This window comes from Podarcis gaigeae, assembly GCF_964106915.1.
Source record: "Podarcis gaigeae genome assembly, chromosome: 4".
Classification (NCBI taxonomy): domain Eukaryota; kingdom Metazoa; phylum Chordata; class Lepidosauria; order Squamata; family Lacertidae; genus Podarcis; species Podarcis gaigeae.
In genome coordinates, this window is record NC_139677.1 from 33,002,943 (window position 1) to 33,021,837 (window position 18,895).

Genomic DNA, 18,895 nt, shown 5'->3' on the forward strand with positions numbered 1-18,895 from the left:
CCTTTGGGCTACTTTGTGCACAAGTCAGCTTAAAATTTCAACCCACCCCCAATCTTATGGTTTATTTTTTAATGGTACCGTATGATTATTCATTTCATTCATATCCCTCTTCTACAGTTGCATATATTCTGAGCTGATCTCTCTGCCTGAGTCTTTAGAATGAAGTCAGTGGGAGGGAAAGAATGAGCCGATTTTGAATTAATGGATTTGTCAATTGCCGTGCTACACATTTATAAAACCTTTTATCCTTGTTTGTTTTAAGAAATGCCCATGGTAGCTAACAATGCATCACTAAAGCACATTAAAATAGTACGTTGTACTGAAGTTGGGAAGGAATTATTGTTTAAGAGATTATTACTAAGAACTAGTCAATCACAACTAATGGGATAACGACCCTCTTTCACTGTGGATGGTTATACATTTGCTGAACATGAAGTGGCTGTACATGTTTACTTTCCTACTACACCACCCCAATTTAAAACGCCATCTGTCCCTTCATAGGAATGGACACAAAGACTCAATAACATTTACAAACAGCCAGCTGTTTGGTTTCTACCATCCTGAAAGTGCATAGATGGGTATCTTCCTCTGAGCTTGCACTGGCTCTTTCCAATGACTGTGGCTGTCAAAGACAAAAAGGAAGAAGAATCCAAGGATATGGAATACTCCTAAAGCTGCTCCCCACTGAACTATTCACAGGTCCACTGTCATGACATTCTCTCCAATTTCATGAGCTTAATTAAAAACTAGCAAAATTAGGACAGGAATGGGAAGGGGGCTCATGTATATGGAGAGTCCAAATGTTGTAGGGATTCCTGTTTATGTGCACGCATGCAATTCATCCACATGCCCTGTACATAGGACACAATATACCTCCCTGCCCCTATGTAGTCCCTGAATCTGGAGGCCAAAACACTAAATCTGAGAGATAAAGGAAAGTTAACACTGCCGATTCACCCCACTGCAGATATTTTCTTATACTGGCAAAGCAAAGGGTAGGCTGGAATTAAACCTACCCTTAATGACAGCATTGTAAAGGATTAGGTCCAAATCCTTTGGACCAATCCAGCAATTCTGTTTCTGATTGTATCTCATGTACTTTGTCCGTAGAACTGAGTGCAAAACACTGAACTACACCAACATTTAGATACAGGCACCCATGATACTGTTCCTTGATGGGACCAAACTGGCTGCATGGATACTAGAAATCAAGCTCGTTCCAAAATGCCAACAAAGCAATCTAAAGTAGACAAATAGTTACCGATTGACAACTTCCATTGAATGCAGAGACATGTCCATGTTGACCAAGACTGAAAAATACTCTGTTATCTGACTTGACTGCATAAGTTTAAGCAGCATTTCTATAGCAACCAAAGGATTATTTTCCACTAAATCAGGCAATTTGGCAGGAGTGAGGCCAATGTGGTAAACAAGCTTGGGGTCTTTCTCCAATTCTCCAAGAAGCTGCAGAGAGAAAATAAATAAATGCACACCTTAAGACTTAACAAGGCACAACAAAATATAGGTGACAATACTATATACTACTTTCAAGTTTAAGGATACTTTAAGCTCACATTAGAAAATGCACAGTAATAGAATTGGACTATGTACCACCTGACTACTACACACACCTGTGTTTGCTGTGCTGATGACAAAGGACTTTTGAAAGCCTTGGCCATGATTCGTTTGATTTCCACTCCAGCACTGTTTTTCACACACATTGACTTGTCCCACTGAATGGCATGATCTGGCTCTATCGGGTTCAACCAAGCGAGCTCATCCTCACAAATGTGAAGTGGAGGCGGGGGTCGTATGAATTCTGGACGAAAATGGCCTGGAAAAATAATTTGCATTCATATCATCAATCTGAAATCACCTGGTACAGAAAGCCTACTAAATATTATGCTCACTTCTCCCTAAGCATTACATTCTGAACACATAATGAAATACACTATGCCATACTGTCAGGCTCCGTGAAACAATCGTAATAGTTCAGATACGATAGTGGTGCAATGTTTGCAGCTGAGAACTTTCCTAAAACCTCCAATTCCAAAACAGGGTAATTGATAAACCACCATAAAAACCTGTGGGCAATCTGTCGCATGGTGATCTGGATGAATTCTACGGCGACACTTAGTGCATGATGAAAAATTACAAATCCATTCAGAAACCTGATAGTATAAACTGGAGTATAAGGCCCCATCTTCACTATTCTTTCAAAGCAGTCTCCTACCACTCTAAACATGGCTTCCCCCAAAGAATTCTGGCGACTGTAAAGGGGTACTAAGAGTTGTTAGGAGAACGCTATTCCCCTGAAAGAGCAACAGTTCTCAATAGCATTTTGTCAATCAATTCCTCTTCCCAAGGAACTCTGCCTCTGTGAAGGGAACAAGGGTCTCTTAACAACTCTCAGCACCCTCAACAAACTACAGTTCCCATGATTCTTTGGGGGAAGTTGTGACTTCGTTTTACAGAGATGAAACGGCTTTATGTGCAGTGCAGATCGAGTCCTAAGTATACTCTAGTTCTTCGTTCATAGCTAGAATAATGGTAGAATATAGCACAGGACTGAACCATAGTACGGTGGTACCTCAGGTTACATACGCTTCAGGTTACATACACTTCAGGTTACAGACTCCACTAACCCAGAAATAGTACCTCGGGTTAAGAACTTTGCTTCAGGATGAGAACAGAAATTGTGCTCCGGCAGTGCAGCGGAAGCGGGAAGCCCCATTAACTAAAGTGGTGCTTCAGGTTAAGAACAGTTCCAGGTTAAGAACGGATCTCCAGAACGAATTAAGTACTTAACCTTCTTAGCGTTCTCCTAACAACTCTTAGTACCCCTTTACAGTCGCCAGAATTCTTTGGGGGAAGCCATGTTTAGAGTGGTAGAAGACTGCTTTGAAAGAGGTACCACTGTACTACTTATTAGAACTAAGGTTACAAACCTAGGTTAGTTTATAGTTAGTGTGGAGAGTCTAACCATAAACAAACCTGGATTTGGACAACATACTAAGCCAAACCACGGTTTTGCTCAGTGCGGTGCAGCTGCAAAATGACCAGGGAGGAGCCAAGCAGCCACAATCTCCTTCCTGGGAGCTAAAACATGGTTTTGCTTAGCATGACCTGCAAACCAGGCCAATGTACAGAAACTATTTTCATTTAGGATGTGTTTGCAATATAACAGGACTCTATGACCCTCAACCTGCAGAAGTTAAAAGCATCACACCAACTCAGCTATTCTAATAAACTGGAAGTGCAGGAAAAATCAACCTAAACTATTTTGTGGCACATACTATTGGTCATGGCTTTGGAGAAAAGCTTTCATTGCAATCAAGTAGGGTTTTTTTACAAGTTTTAAAGCTTCCTACAATCAGTACAATCACAAACAGAAATGAAGTGCTGGGATTATAACTAATGTTATAGCTATTTTATGCTGTAAGTGGGTGAAAGATTACAGAAAGTAATGCATACTTTCAATAGGTGGTTTTGGTCCACTCACTAGAGCTTCAGTGATCTGGGAGGCAACGGAGCTGTCAAAACCAGAATTTGAAGAATCCGGGTCAGGGTCACTGAGAATGCTGGGGAAACTCGCTTTACTCTGTGTCGGCAGTTCAGACTGACGTTCTAGAAGGGAAAATGGTTAACACAATGTTCAGTGCATGTGATCTTGAGTAAAACAAACAAAATTGTCAACTGAGCAACACCACTGGATGAAACCCATACTCAACATGAGTAACCACAAGAATCAGGATTCATAAGTTTGAGCAGACATCATGAACTATAAATCTGATCAGAGGCTGTTTTTACTTTTTTATGCACTCATCTCACAATAAGGTAACAAGGCTTACTGTAATTCAAGGGCACTGTTTGGAAGAGCCTGAGAACTTATGAGTCTAAGTCTCAAGTCTAAGATCGAGAACTCACAAAAGCACTTGTGAGCTCAACACTGGTTGAGATGAGCTAAGCACAAGTTCTGAGAGAATTATAATTCTTCTCTAGGCATTGAAGAGGCTCTCTCTAATTCTGCAGTGCTTTCCAATTGCTTCCAGAGCTCAGCACAGTATCAAGGAGAGGACCACACAGAAACACAATATGAGGGCGGAGGCAGGGTTGGTGCTAAGTATGAATCTGTGGTTCCTTGACTGTAATTTTAGGTAACAATTTGTGTGCACAGCTGTGAACCACAAGCCGTATTTTAATATACTTTTCAGAATTAGAAACTGACACAGCAAAGGCTTTTTGTAAAAAAGAGCTCTGGGTGTATTTTATAGTTCTTACTCAGGCTTCCTCAACCTTGGCCCTCCAGATGTTTTTGGCCTACAACTCCCATGATCCCTAGCTAGCAGGATCAGTGGTCAGGGATTCTGGGAATTGTAGTCTCAAAACATCTGGAGGGCCGAGGTTGAGGAAGCCTGTTCTTACTCATGTGCACATACAGCTTTTTATATCATATTCTAAACAAGTATGTAAAATAATGCCTGAAAATATTTCTAGAAATAGCAAAATATGACCTCAGAAACATCTTCAAGTTAAGAGGGGAAAGCACTACGCACTATTCAAACTGAAAACAAATTGAGATATTTTAGTGCAGTAGTTTCCTCTTGTTCGTCAATTCCAGGAAGTCTCCTTTGATTTGAAAGGGAGGCTGCTGGAAAAAATCTGATTTCAATAGAGGTCACTGATCCTTAATCAACTAAGTCTTCCATCAAATAAACAGTTAGTACTTAACACAGTACATTGCCAGAATACTTTTCCTTTTCCAAAGCAACATATGACACGTAATTGACAAGAAGCTTAGTGACAAAACTAGCTACAAAAGGCACAAAATGAGAATTTATTTGAAAAATTATCCCAGCAGTGTGAAGAGCAAAATGCAATCAAGACATACTGTTAGCTCAACTTCTCTTTGTAAAAGTTAGGAAGTTTGTTTTAACATCAACTGTCCAAGTGTAAATCAAATTCGAATAATTTTTTCTGTTCCTCTTTGTTTAGCAACATGGAAGTTCCATTCTGATTCCTGCAGAGTGCCTTGCCTATTCACCTTAGTAGTGTTCTAGGGGGAACAATTAAATCAACTGTTTTCTCTCCTTGTTCTTTCTGGCAATAGCTTTTCTTGCCCACATCTTAAGAGGCAGAACTGCCAGAATACACAACCGCTGACCAGAAAGAATCATTGTTCCACCTTTCAGCATGCCAATAATTGCTTCTTAAAAGCCACACACTGACAAATTCAGTGTGACGAATTCATGTTCAAATTCAGCAAAGTACTGTAAACACGTACTATAAAAATACAAACATTAGCTTGCAAGCACAAGAACACAGCCACTTTCTTACGACTCTTCTACGCACACACTTAGCACAAGAACAAAGGTAGTGCAAATGTCATTCATTCTAGAGCAGGATCAGATCTCAGCAAGAACAATAAATTTTTACCTGCCAAAGCCAGCTGAAGGCCGCTGATATCTACAGATTGGCCCATATTTCCTATATCCATTGATGCAATCTGTCTTGGGGTCTTTTTGAAGAGCTCTCTAGGTGGGGCCAACATCAGCTGGGAAAGAAAGAATTTCTCTGGCGGGGTTATAGGAGGCAGAAAACCTGGAAAGGCAACATCATTTCAGGATTTCATGTGCTAAAAATAGTACTTTATACATACTGAAATACAAATATTAACTTGATGTAACAAATGGGTAGAAATATTTTGCACTCTTCTCTAACAACTGGGTTCACGTGAAATGCAAGTGATTTATGTATAAACATACAACCAAAAACAGAAAGTTTTGTTTGGCTGTAATTTAAACTAGCTAAAACAGCATCTGTTTGCACAGTAACTGAATACTCAGAATTAGAACAGTATTTTTAAAATGAATTTTCCTCACCTCAACTTACATATTCTGAAAGACTTTTAAAATAACCTTTTAGATTGGTACTTTTGCTACATTGTCCTCATATTTTACACATTTCCTTGGCATCAACAAACACATCCTCATATTTTGCAAATTACAATTAGGGTCACAAACATTATTCTCCCCAACTTATATATAGGAATTAATACTTTCTTACTCATCTAACCAACTCATGACATGTTTTACAGGTTTTTGTTGTTGCTACTAATAAGAACAGTAACATATTTATTTATATCCCAACCTTTCTTTCAAAGGAGCCCAGAGCAGCAGTGATAAAAGTTTTTAAAATTTGTTTTTAAAACAACATTCTCAACTAAGGATCTCAAGGTTACCAGGAACAGTGTCTTTTAGCCATCAAATACCTAAAGTAAACATGAATGTTTTAAAATTTGTCCTGAAAGTCAATGAGCCAGGCGCGCCTCACTTGGGGGAAGGAGAATTAGGTTATCAATGGCTACTAGTTATGACAGCCATGTACCACTTCCACTTTCAGAAGCAGTAAGTCTCCAACCTACTGGAGAGCACGAGCAGAAGTGGATTACTGTGTGCAAATCTTGCATGTGAACTTCCCACAAACATCTGACTAGCAACTGTGGGAACAGAATGCTGGACTAGATGAGTCATTTGTCTAATCCAGCAGGGCTCTTATATTTTTAATAAGAGACTTAATTATGACAGAAGGCACTATTGCCAAAGTCAGGCCCTGGCTTCTTAAACACAATTCAAAGTTCTGGCTTTAATAAACCACTGAAACTGGTTGATTTTCATACATATATAATTCTTGTTTACAAAAAAGGATCTATTATGATCACACAAATATCTTCAGTGGTACCTTGGTTCTCAAACACCATGGTACTCTAACAACTTGGAACCCAAACACTGCAAACCCGGAAGTAAGTGTTCTGGCTTGCGAACATTTTTCGGAAGCCGTACATGTTCCATTTTGAGTGCCACACTTCCGTTTTGAGTGTTACGCTGAGGTCTGTCTGCTTTTGCTATTTATTTTGCATTTTTGTATTTGCAGCTCTTTTGTTTTTGTTTATGTGACTGTGTGGAACCCAGTTCGGCTACTGATTGTGTGACTGCAGTACACTGATTATTACTTTCATTTTATGGCTCAATGGCCTTGTTAGATAGTAAAATTCATGTTAAACTGCTGTTTTAGGAGTTTTTTAAAGTCTGGAACGGATTAATCTACTTTGCATTACTTTCTATGGGAAAGCGTGCCTTGGTTTTGGAACACTTTGGTTGTGGAACTGACTTCCGGAACGGATTAAGTTTGAGAACCAAGATATTACTGTATTTTGTTGCATGTGAATTTAGTGAGACGGCATGACTGGCTATCAATGTCATCATGCGTGAATGCATACACACTTTTCCTTACAAAGCCATAATATTAAACTAGATAAATATATTTATTTAATCCATTTTTACCCTGCCTTTCAAATATTTTTTTTCAAGGTAGCTTACATTAATTACATTTTTTAAAAAGTGTTCCTCGTTTCCAATCTGTGTAAGCAACACAAGTTTTCACCTAAATTTAGATGAGCCTGTGCACTGTAACCAGGGAGGGGTCACTTTGCAAGATGGGTACCTATTACCCAATAGGTTCAAGATCACCTAACACAAAAGTGTTAAACCCCTCTAAAACCCTTCCCTACTCACAGCCAGCATGCTAGAAACATGAACGTTTCATAATATTTCACAAGGGCATTTCCCCCCAGGGGCTCTGGCCCACTTATGTGTGATGCTATGTGACTGACTGAGTAGGGAAGTGATGGAGGCTGTTTACTTGAGAATAAACAATGATGATTAGGAAGGCAGTATGACAGCCATTAAACCAGGGCCACCCAAAAAAAGCATGCCACACACATCCAAAGGCAATACCAAAGTTACGACAACAAGAGAGTAAAGCTGCATTCCTATACAAGTACATTCATGGGAGCAAGTCTGATTGAACTCAATGAGACATGCTTCTGAATCAACATGCACAGGACAAGCAGTAACTGAAATGAAAATGATGTGGGTGGAGGGATCACAGGTAAGAAAGGAGTTCAAAAAAACCACCTTAAAATCCTGACATACTTGTAGTGGTGGGGAGGAAAAATGCATCTATTCCTTTTAAGTCTTTGGTGAGGAACCTGTGGCTCTCCAGATGTGGGAGCTCTAAGTATTATTATTATTATTATTATTATTATTATTATTATTATTATTATTACTAATCACTGGGGCTAAAGCTGCAATCCTATACTGTATAGGCACATTCACGGCTGGGGGGAGCAAGCCTGATTGAACTCAACGGGACATGCTTTTGAATCAACATGCACAGGACAAGTAGTAACTTAAATGAAAGAAAGGAGTTCAAAAACAACACCGTAAATCCTGACATACTTGTGGTGGATGGGGGAGACGGAAAAATGCATTTATTCCGCTTTAAGCCAGGGGTGAGGAACCTGCGGCCCTCCAGATGTGGGAGCTAGTAGTAGTAATTAGTATTATATTATGATGATGATCACCGGGGCTGGAGCCCAGCAGCATCCGGACGGCCACGGGTTTTCCCCAACCCCGATTCAAACGTACAACTAAGGTGTGGGAAAGGAGGCGCTGCTGCTGAGGAGAAACCGCTCTTCTCCCCCCACGGGGAGAATCGTTCGGCCGGCGGTACCTGAGAGCGGAGGCCTCTCGCCGTCGTCGCCGCCGCCTCCGCCACCCCCGGCCGGGCCTGTGGCGGCGCTGGCGGCGGCGGCGGCGCTGCTGGCGGTGGTTCTCTCGGGCGGCGCGGGGTTGAGGAGGTGCGCGAAGATGGCGGCGAAAGGGTTGGCGGCGAGCGGCTCGGTGCGGTACATCTCCCACAGCAGGTAGAGGGCGGTGAGGCGCTGCGGCGGCGTGGGCAGCAAGTCAGGCTGCTGCAGGAGCAGCACCAGCACGGAGCCCACGCGGAAGTGCTCGGCCTTGCCGAAGTAGTGGTGGAAGGCGGTGGAGAGGCCTTCGAAGGTGCCGCCGCCGGCCTCCTCCGACACGATGCTCAGCAGGCTCGACAGCTCCTTCGGGGAAAGGCTCATCTCTCCACGAGGCGGCGGAGGAGGAGAGAACTCCGCCTCGGTGCTGCTATTACTATTGCTATTATTATTACTACTACTATTGTTACTACTACTACTACTACTACAACCCCCACCGGGTATCGAACCCGCGGCCTCCGTAGCGCAGCCGGGCTGGGGGACTAACGCTGGCCCCACCCGCCGGCATCCAGCTCCGCCCCCTTCCTGTCTCGCCTCGCCTGCGCGCGCTACCTCGCCCGCCTACCTACCTACCAGCTACTCCTCTCATTATTCATTTACCCCCTGCCCCGTGCGCGCGCATGTTTCCGCAACGTTCTGCCGCCCACGCTCTATCTAGACACCGCGGCTATCGCTCCGCGCGAGCGGGCTCTACCGTAAAGTCGCTCGCCGCCGGATAGCGGGCCCCGCTTTCCAACATTGTCGCAAAGCTTATATAGAGGGAAGGAGCGGTGAAACCCGGGCAACCAAAGGGAGGCGGCGGGGGAGCAGCGGAAGCGAGCGGCGATCTTCCAGTGGTTCCCGTGGCTCCCCCTCGGCAGAAAGGGATTGGGCTCTTCCGAACCCAGATACTGGAATGAGAAGCGGGATTGGCCGCTCGGAGACCTAAAACTTCAAGGGAGAGGGACGGGATTGGCTGTTTCCTCCTTTGAGGTGGAGCGCTTTCCGGGACTGTTGAGTAATGTGTTGCTTCGATGTTTGTAGTCTGATTTCCAAGCAGGTTTTTTTTGGTTTTTTTAAAGAAGAATGGTAACTGAACCAATGCAACTTTAATGTGCAGAGCTGAGGCCTTGAGAGTGTCTTTGCGCGTGAGAAGTGCAGCCCATGCCGATTTCAGTGGGTTATGCAGTGATTCTTGACTCGCAGCACCATCTTGTGCACGTTTACTCCGAAATAAGGTGCACTGCCGGCTTAAGATGCAGCGAGGTCTTGAGAGATAGCTCAGTTGGTAGAGCATGAGACCCTTAATCTCAGGGTTGTGGGTTTGAGTCCCACGTTGGCAAAAGATTGCTGCATTGCAGGGGGTTGAACTAGATGACCCTGGTGGGGGTCCCTTCCAACTCTATGACCGTTCTGTGTTTCAAATCAGATTTGCCCCTGCAGTTGGATGTGTTTCCAAGTTGCCCGCTGTCTGTCCACGCTGGTGGGTGGAGAGAGGGTGGAGATTCTGGCTTCATATGGCTTATATTTCAAAGCTGCTTTGGGAGGAAATGCATCAAAACACAGTGTTTAGATGTGGATTGTGACTAGCATCCTATATAGAGGGCTTCACAAAGCAGCTGAGGGAGTGCACAGGATATAGAAGACAGGAGTGTGTACACAAGCCGGCCCACCCTTGAGGCGAGGTGAAACAGACATCCACTAATCTCATGGGATATGCAGCCCCTGTGTGTACAACCTAAGTTCAACAGGTCTTACCCCCCAGATGAGTTTCCTAGAATTTGAGCCTCTCAGTTAATCTTATAGTCAAATTTTGATTTTTGAATGTCTTGGCTGCCGAAGGTTTCAGAAGCTGAATGCTGAAAACCTGGAAGTGAATGCTTCTGTTTTCGAATGCACTTCGGAAGTCGAACGGCTTCCGAAGCATGTTTTTCTATCCCCCTCCCCCTTGACATTGCTGACAGCCCTTTGATCCTCGGTTTTTGAACGTTTTGGAAGTCAACCAGACTTCCAGAACGGATTACATTTTAAAACAGGTTCTACTGTAATGCATACTTCAAAGTGAGTCTCTTCAAGTTCCAGTGGCTTACTCCGGGGTAAATAGTTACAGATAGGTAGCCGTGTTGGTCTGCCATAGTCAAAACAAAATAAAAAAATTCCTTCCAGTAGCACCTTAAAGACCAACTAAGTTAGTTCTTGGTATAAGCTTTCGTGTGCATGCACACTTCTTCAGATATCTGGTATCACACTTCTTCAGATATCTGGTATCCATGGTATCTGAAGAAGTGTGCATGCACACGAAAGCTTATACTAAGAACTAACTTAGTTGGTCTTTAAGGTGCTACTGGAAGGAATTTTTTTATTTTGTTTTGTCCGGGGTAAATAGTTATAGGATTGCAACATCAGTTTTGCAGCATGATTATTTTTGAGTAAACATGGTTTAGGATCAGGCTGTGGTGGTAGCTTCCATGCATGTCAAATCGGAATATGTCACCTACATCTGTCCTCAGTTTAAACCAATTTGTTTGTTTTTTATTCTGCATTAAACCACATACAAATAGTTCAATAACGGTTCAGATGGGCCTAAGTCAGAGGTTTTCAACCTTTTTGAGTCCATGGCTCCCTTGATCAACTACATTCTTTCTGCATCACCCCTGTGGGGCTCAGGAGCCCAGTTATGTCACTCAGTCTTTTTTAAACAGCCTCCCTCGTGGAGCGTTCCCTTAGCCTTCTCTCTTTGGGAGTCCTCTGAGCGGCCACAGCTGCCACCTCTGGTCTCTGAGCTGCCACCCCCTACCCCAAAGAGAGATGCCTCCTCACACTGCCTCACTGAGGCCTGGGAAGCACCTCCTGGCCAGCCCCAGAGGCACCATTCGCCTGGGGAGCTTGTAGCCAGGGCTGCGGCAACAAACAGCTGTGCAAGCCTTTGGGAGGCAGAGACGCAAGAGGGCATCAGAGGAGGGAGGGAAGGAAAGAGGGGCAGAGGCCAGTGTTGCCCGCAGCACCCCTGACTATCATTCAAGACACCCCAGGGGGCCACGGCACCCTGTTTGAAAATCACTGGCCTAAGTTAATCATAAACCATTAAGTTCAATGGATCTACTTTGAGTAAGACTAACATTGGAAACATGCCATATTTCCACAGTCAGTTCTTTGGTGTTTTTGAAGTGTGATGTAGTTTTAGTGTATCTATGCTTTTTCCATCTTACCTTAATGCTGAAAGCCATTACACATATTTGTACGATATATTGCAGTGGTATAATGCATGTAATAGAAAACTATTGATTTTCTTCAGCGGCCCGGCTATTTGAACACTGCAGTGAGTGTTCATATTTAAAACAGAGCGGAAAGTTAGTAGAACAAAGTATTTTTACTTGTGGGAAGGGGACTAATTTAAGTGAGCCATTAAAGAGGATGTGTTTTGGTATCTTCATTATAGCGACATTGACTGTTATTTCTGAGCAGTGAGCAGCCCCTTATAAAAAGCCAATGAAGAAACAGTGGCATGAAGAGTGTGGCAATGGCAAGTGTGGGAGGGGCTGAGTAGCCTTCCTGCCTACTGTTACTTCTCCCAATAAGTGCCCCTCTGTGTCCCCATTATGTCACCAAATATGGGTTTAGGAGGACATGTTGGCCCAAATTATATCTAGCTCTTTCCTCTGTATCAAGTGACCATTCTCAGGTACTGAATGAGTCCTCCTAATAAACAGAAGTCACATTTAGTAGTCCTTACATAAGGGACGTGGGTGGCGCTGTGGTCTAAACCACAGAGCCTAGGGCTTGCCAGTCAGAAGGTTGGCGGTTCGAATCCCCGTGACAGGGTGAGCTCCCATTATTCGGTCCCAGCTTCTGCCCACCTAGCAGTTCAAAATCATGCCAGTGCAAGTAGATAAATAAGTACTGCTCTGGCAGGAAGATAAACGGCCTTTCCATGCGCTGCTTTGGTTTCGCCAGAAGCGGCTTAGTCATGGTGGCCACATGACCCAGAAGCTGTCTGCAGACAAATGCCAGCTCCCTTGGCCTATAGAGTGAGATGAGCGCCGCAACCCCATAGTCATCTGCAACTGGACCTAATGGTCAGGGGTACCTTTACCTTTACTTTTTTACATTTAAAAAGTCAAAATGTAGAAGTGTGATAAGCAAGCAAAGCTAAGAGCTATGTAGATAGCTAATGGTAGATATGGGACCAATTGCAGGCTGATGACTTGAGGAAAGATAATGTTGGAAGGCATGTATACAGTGGTTACTGCATTTGGATGAACCCCCCTCCTGGCCTCTTCCTCCTCCCATCTAGCCAGGACAAGGAGGTAGTAAAAAGCTTTTGCTAACTGCTGTTAGTCATTCTAACTATGGTTAGTTTAAAACAAGCCAACCTAAGTGGCTTATTTTTTTATATTTATACTTGCAGTACAGTTTTTTTTCCTAACATATAGCTCAGAATAAGAGGAAAGAAGGAAAGGAGAAGGGAACGGGTTGGTATTAGAAAAAAATGCAGATAAATAATTGTTGGTAACAACTATATAAAAAAATAAGAGTGCTTTACAAAAGTCTACTAACAGACTGTCTAAGCATTAATATCATTATCTGCCATTCAAATGCCCCCCTTGGAGTCTGGAATCTGTTGTCTGTTAAAAACTGCATGTCCAAATGCGGAAAGTACATTAATGTCCTCTGTCCATTGTACAATTGCAGGTGGGGATTTATCTTTCCAGTGCTGGAGAATGCATCTTTTTGTTGCCACGAAAGCCCTTGGGACCTATTTATGTTTTCCACCTGAAAGTTCCCACAGTGCCGGGATGTAATTCAAAACTGAATATATATCAGTGAATTTCAAAGAAGATTCTAAAACTAGATTGATATGTATAATGATCTCAGTCCGGAAGGAAGTCACCATGGAACACCATGGAACAATAATAATGCCTTTGGTGCAGTGTGACAACACCAGGGTCAACAGTCAGAGAGGGTTATCCACTTGGAAATGCTTTTTTTATTATTAATTTAAACTGCAAATCTAAGGAAACACAACATACTGAGGCAAGGACATCTTTTCATTGGCACTTGTGAAGAAATCCTATCTATTTTAATTGTGTTTTAATGGATATTGTGTAATATATTCTGCCATTTGTATTGTAATGTGTTTGATGGGGGAATCCTCTGGTTATGTGGAAGTTGGTTTAACTGTCACTGGGAGATCTCAACTGACAGCAAGGAGGAAATAGAACTCTCAGTATGCAAAAGAAAAATAGAAAACTTGCATATTCAGATTGGTTACTGCAGATTTAGAATTCTTAGCTAATCGGTACAGTTGACTGGTAGTAATATATATATGGCTATGTGGTGGTCAGCAGGAGGGTTAGTTGGTTAGTCCATTCTGATTGGCGCTTGGTGTTCAACCAGAAGATGAAGACAGCCGAGAAAGCAGATTGCAGAAGAAAAAAGAACATCTGAAAGGAAGGCAGAGAGTGTATTGGTGACCGATGACTTGCCTGGGGTAGCTGAATCACTTGGATCAGACTGAAGAGATGAGAAGAGCACCTGTCTACGCCACTGAGAGAGAAGGGAGGGACACTATGGAGTGCTAGGCTATAGTGTCTGTCTGGTAGGAGAACCAGAGGAAGATTCCAGGACAGGCAGCAGAAACAGACCTACACTTTACTAGGGGCTGAATCATGGGAATTCAACAAAAGCCCTCAATTATAGTCAGCTGGTGAGGCTTCACTGAAGTGGACCAGTGGGAGTCTGGAAAAAGTGTTTGAATAAAGTGTTTTAATATAGTTACTAATGGGTAACCACGTATAGTGTGGTTACTAATAGGGTGACTACACTTGCTGTGTAGGTGATGTGCAGAAACTAATGTATAGGGAGGACTTGGTTTGGGTTGAATCTTCTACAGGAAAGATATACTGGTTGCAAGAAAGGAAGGAAATGCAAACGAGATTCCAAGGATTAGAAAATGAGACTAAAGGAAGAAATAAAGTGCACTAAAAGAGAGCAGGTGCCCAGTGAGTGATTCCTATAGCTTAGCAACTTACTTTTCAAAACTCTGACTTCACTGAAGTCTGGCTAAAAATACTGACATGCAGGAGCTGGCTCATCTCACAGAACTGGTTGCCTGCACATTTTGCTTTCTAACTTTTCTTCCAGGATGACTACATGCTTACCTTGTTTTTAAATGGAAGGTCAGAGTCTGGGTGCCCTTGCAGTAAAGGACCCTGGTGCAATTACTCCAATTGCACCATTATAATCCACCCATGGGTGCAACATTATCTGCATATTTTTCTTATGTTTGTAAAGAAAGGAACTAAAAGTGTGTATGTATCTTAATGAATGATGGAAATTTAGGGAAGGAATGTGGAGTTTCTCTGCATTCCTTGGTTATGGGCATTTTCCTTTTGGTGATATTGTCATTGGCCAATAATATTAAAGAAAACCAATGGATAAAGTTACTGAGACACACAATGCATCTGGCAAGATAACAGAATATGTTTATTCCATGTTTCTGCCCTCTGCAGCTACTTTCTACTGTTGCAATTTTGAAATCCCCAGGTGGCATGTTAGAAATGTAATAGGAAATGTCTTGGTGTAGCAGGATTGCAGGACAAGGCATACATTTTCCATATTGCTGTGGACAGTAATAACATTGATACAAACCAGATGAATTCTGACATTGTTCAGATTTTGAGCACGACCTTGAAATTTGATGTGTGCTATTATTATGTAAGTGCTGTTTAGAGACTGTTTGCTGCACAGCTGCCAAATAGTCATAATGGGATATAATGTAAAGAAAATGTGTTATTGTGAGGATTCATGAGCACTAAAGAATTGTATATGCCTATTTTTTTCCATCATGCTAAAAAGAGGGAAGGGAAATCAGCTATATTTTAGTGCAAGAATTATGAAGCAAGAGTATTGTAGATTAGAACATTCCCACAGAGCTGCATGAGAAGATATATAATATCTTGAGCACGGTAATATTGTACCTATTTAATCTCTGAGGCAACAAGTTCCTTTTTAATTTCAAAATCCTGTTGAGTGATCTTAGCCAAATAAGCAACATTTTGGCAGGATAATGGTCTCACAGAAATAATACATGGCCTTAGGAGAAAAATAAGTCAACTAAAACCACTGATGTTATGAAACAGTTCAGTTTGCTTCCCACTTGCGTTAAGATTCAGAGAGCAATAATTTTTCAGCCTGATCCTACAATGGCCCCCACTTTGACTGAGACTCATCACTATTATATGTGGCACCAGCTTAGCAGCATAACACAAATACAGCAACAGCCACTCATAAATCCTCTTCAAGCATTCACACAAGTTAAATAAACACGTGAGAGGAGGCATGTGGATTAATGTTCTAGCGCCACCCCTGGACACCCTCCACAAGTTAGAGGGCGCACTTCTGAACTGGAGAGGCTTTTGCTCATGGAGATTCCTTGCACATTGCTTCTGTGAGGAGAGGCTATCCACTTCAAAAGTTCACTCTCCAAGTCATGGAGGGTGACAGGTGATGGTGGTGGTGAAACTACTGTAGTGTGCTGAAATCCATTACCCCTCTTTTATGTTTACACAGGAAAATAACACTAGAGGGAAGGATAACAGGACTTTGGCTTCTGCTTGTTCTGTTACTATGGATACCTTTTAGATGTGCAGCCTAAGGCTTGCTCCTTGCTCCTTTTGTTAATTACAGTAGCTGCCAGAATCAGAGTGACTGGTTGGGTTACAAAGAGAATGCTTCTTTGAAAGAAGGTGCAGTAATCAATCTGTTCAGATGATGCCCTTCTGTCTGTGGCACAGTCCATCTCACAGTAGCCCTCCATGGTAAAGGTCTATTTTGCGGTGGCACTCAGTTTGTGGAATAAACTCCCCTCTACAATAAAAGCCAGTTGTGATGCATTTTTGGTGCTTTCTTAAATACAGCTGTTTGCCCAAGCATTTGATGATCATTACCAACCTAGCCTCTTGTGATGTTTCTGGCAGTTGCTTCTTGTATTTATTGCTTAATGTGCTTAATTGAGTTTGTTCAATATTGTTGTAAGCCGCAATCGAATGTTTAATGAACGGCAGAATAGAAAAGTCTAGATGATGACTATGAGACTTGCTACCTTAAAGGAAGGTATGTATGGCAAGAGCTTTTGATAAATTAGCCTTCTTTAGATCTTGGAGTTCTGGATTGTTACCATGTCATTTCATGTGGTTTCGGGGTAAGTGTGTGGTCCAGTGCCAGGTATTTTTGGATAATACTGACTATATCCATTTCCAACTCAGTTTTAGGACGGAGGCAACCTTGGTTGCTCTAGGGTAGGGGGCAAATGTCAGCCTCTTCTGGCTTGCGGGAACATTGCAGGGTGTTGGACAAATGATCCTTGGGGTCTCTTCCAACTCCAGAACTCTCTGTGCAAACCTGAGAAATACAGTAAGTCAAACCACAGACCCACTACAACCAAGCAGACACCACATCCAATTTTAATGGTTGCAATAGAATGCTTCTTTCAAACTAGATTTCAGCTGGGGAAGGGGACCCTGTGAGTGCCAGGGAAGTATTCTGTAGGCAAAATAGTGCAACACACCCTGCACTGGCAACCCTTGTCCTGGGTAGTTTTGCTTGACTTCTCAACAGCTTTCAAAATGATCAACTATGAAGCTCTTCTGAACCACCTGGATGAGATAGGATGGGGGCATATTACTTTGTGGCGATTCTGGTTCTTCCTAAGGAGCAAGTCTCATAAAGAGGTCCTGATGGATCGCTGCTGAACCCCATGGGCATTGGACATGTTTCACACCATGCAGTTCTTCCCTTTCCCATGGTTGTGATGGATCATCACGTTTCTCTTTTCATGAGTGTGGTAGATATAATGTGCATCTTTGCACATTAAAGTAAAACCATACTGGAGCCTCCCTCTAGCTATTTGGGAATGTTAGAAAACGGAAGAGAGCCATTTAAAACGTCAAATAAACATTCCGGCTGGCAGATAGAAGCTTTACATTCACAATAGTTTACATTCACAAAAGGTGCGTTTAAAGTAACTTCTCAAAATTCCCTCGACGGATTTGTCGTCTCAGCATTCTCGCAGAAGTCCCATTCCCACGGGCTCTTTTCCCAAAAAAAGAAAGAGGTGTGCCAAGGTTTGAAAGCCACCTACCCTCTTCTCTCTCTTCCTTGGAAGCAGTGCCCTAGTTACACGCACGCCCAACATAACCCACCCAGTAACCGCGCATTCTGCACGTGCTCTTGCCCCGTGGGCGTTTCAACCTCCACGCCTCTGGGATTTAAGGAGGCAATTAGTCCTATACCCCCAGGAAAACGTCCCCGCCATCGGCGGCGGCGTTGCCTCCTCCTTCCCTCAGCTGCTGTAGGGCGGGCCTGCTCTAGGTCGGCCGGGACGAAGAAACCAAGGCCGGGCGGTGTGTGGAAACGAGGCAGGGGGTTTCCTCTTTCGGCTCCTCCCGCTCCCATTTCCCCCACCCGTCCTGGAAAGGCCAGGCCAGGTTTCTTCTCCCTCTCTCGTTTCTGAGGAGAAACTCCTCTGAGGCGGCAGGAGGAGGACGAGGGCGCCCTTCGCTTCAGGCAACCGCAGCAGCAGCAGCCGCCGCTCCCCCGGGAGGAGGAGCAGGCTCTCGGGCCCAGCGGCGAGCTCCTCCCCGCGGGGCGGGCGTTGGCGGAGGGCGCCCCCTTCGCCTTGCCGCCGGCGAGTGGACGGGCGGCGGGGTCCGGCGGCGGCGGAGCGGGCGATGTGACCCCTGGCGGCGGAGGGGCTTGGCCGGCGTCAAGATGTGGCTGAAGCCCGAGGAGGTGCTGCTAAAAAACGCCCTGAAGCTGTGGGTCACGCAGAAGAGCAGCGGCTACTTCGTGCTGCAGCGGCGGCGGGGCCACGGAGGCGGCGGAGGGCGCTTCACCGGTAAACGGCGGGAGAGGGGCTTGGCCGGGGCTGGAAGCGGGCCGCCACCCCCGCCGGGAAAGCTCGTCTACAGGTCGGCAGGCGTGGAAGTGCGAGCCGCCCTTTGCCTTCCCAACCCCTCCGGGGGGAAAGGAGTGGGTCTGTCGTGGCCGCGATATTATTATTAGCCTCCAGGAGGATCCCTCTCCAGGCGTCCCCCAAAGTGGGGACTCTCTCTCTCTTTGTTGCTTTTCTTTTATACTTCTGTCGTCTTTTGACTCCTTGGTCGGGACTGAGGAAGAGGAGGAAGTAACTCCCATAGTGTGAGGGGGCACCCCCTGCCTTGATGGACTGGGTGGAGGGGCTTTTGCTGCTGCCCTGCACCCTGGGGT

At 44.0% G+C, this 18,895-nt stretch overlaps 2 protein-coding genes and 1 long non-coding RNA gene across 4 annotated transcripts in view; 2 read left to right on the forward strand and 1 right to left on the reverse strand.

The window, feature by feature from the left end:
* The window catches only part of CNOT11 (CCR4-NOT transcription complex subunit 11), a 13,379-nt gene extending 4,070 nt beyond the window's left edge, over positions 1–9,309 (reverse strand). The window contains 6 exon segments of the mRNA XM_083735602.1: positions 1,262–1,464; positions 1,632–1,834; positions 3,475–3,627; positions 5,437–5,601; positions 8,575–9,133; positions 9,135–9,309. Coding sequence (XP_083591728.1) covers positions 1,262–1,464; positions 1,632–1,834; positions 3,475–3,627; positions 5,437–5,601; positions 8,575–9,133; positions 9,135–9,155 — 1,304 coding nt within the window. The 5' untranslated portion in view covers positions 9,156–9,309.
* LOC310843128 lies at positions 8,559–14,412 on the forward strand. Its single transcript, XR_014563508.1, has 3 exons — positions 8,559–10,740; positions 11,019–11,313; positions 11,523–14,412. It is a non-coding gene; the product is annotated as an uncharacterized lncRNA (long non-coding RNA).
* Positions 14,413–17,857: 3,445 nt separating this feature from the next.
* Positions 17,858–18,895, forward strand: part of TBC1D8 (TBC1 domain family member 8) — a 50,390-nt gene continuing 49,352 nt past the window's right edge. Inside the window, exon 1 of one of the 2 annotated variants that reach the window (XM_083735436.1) lies at positions 17,858–18,524. In XM_083735436.1, the coding sequence (XP_083591562.1) occupies positions 18,398–18,524 (127 nt within the window). In that variant the 5' untranslated portion in view covers positions 17,858–18,397. The remainder of the gene's footprint in view (positions 18,525–18,895) is intronic. The other variant, XM_083735435.1, reaches the window with a different exon arrangement.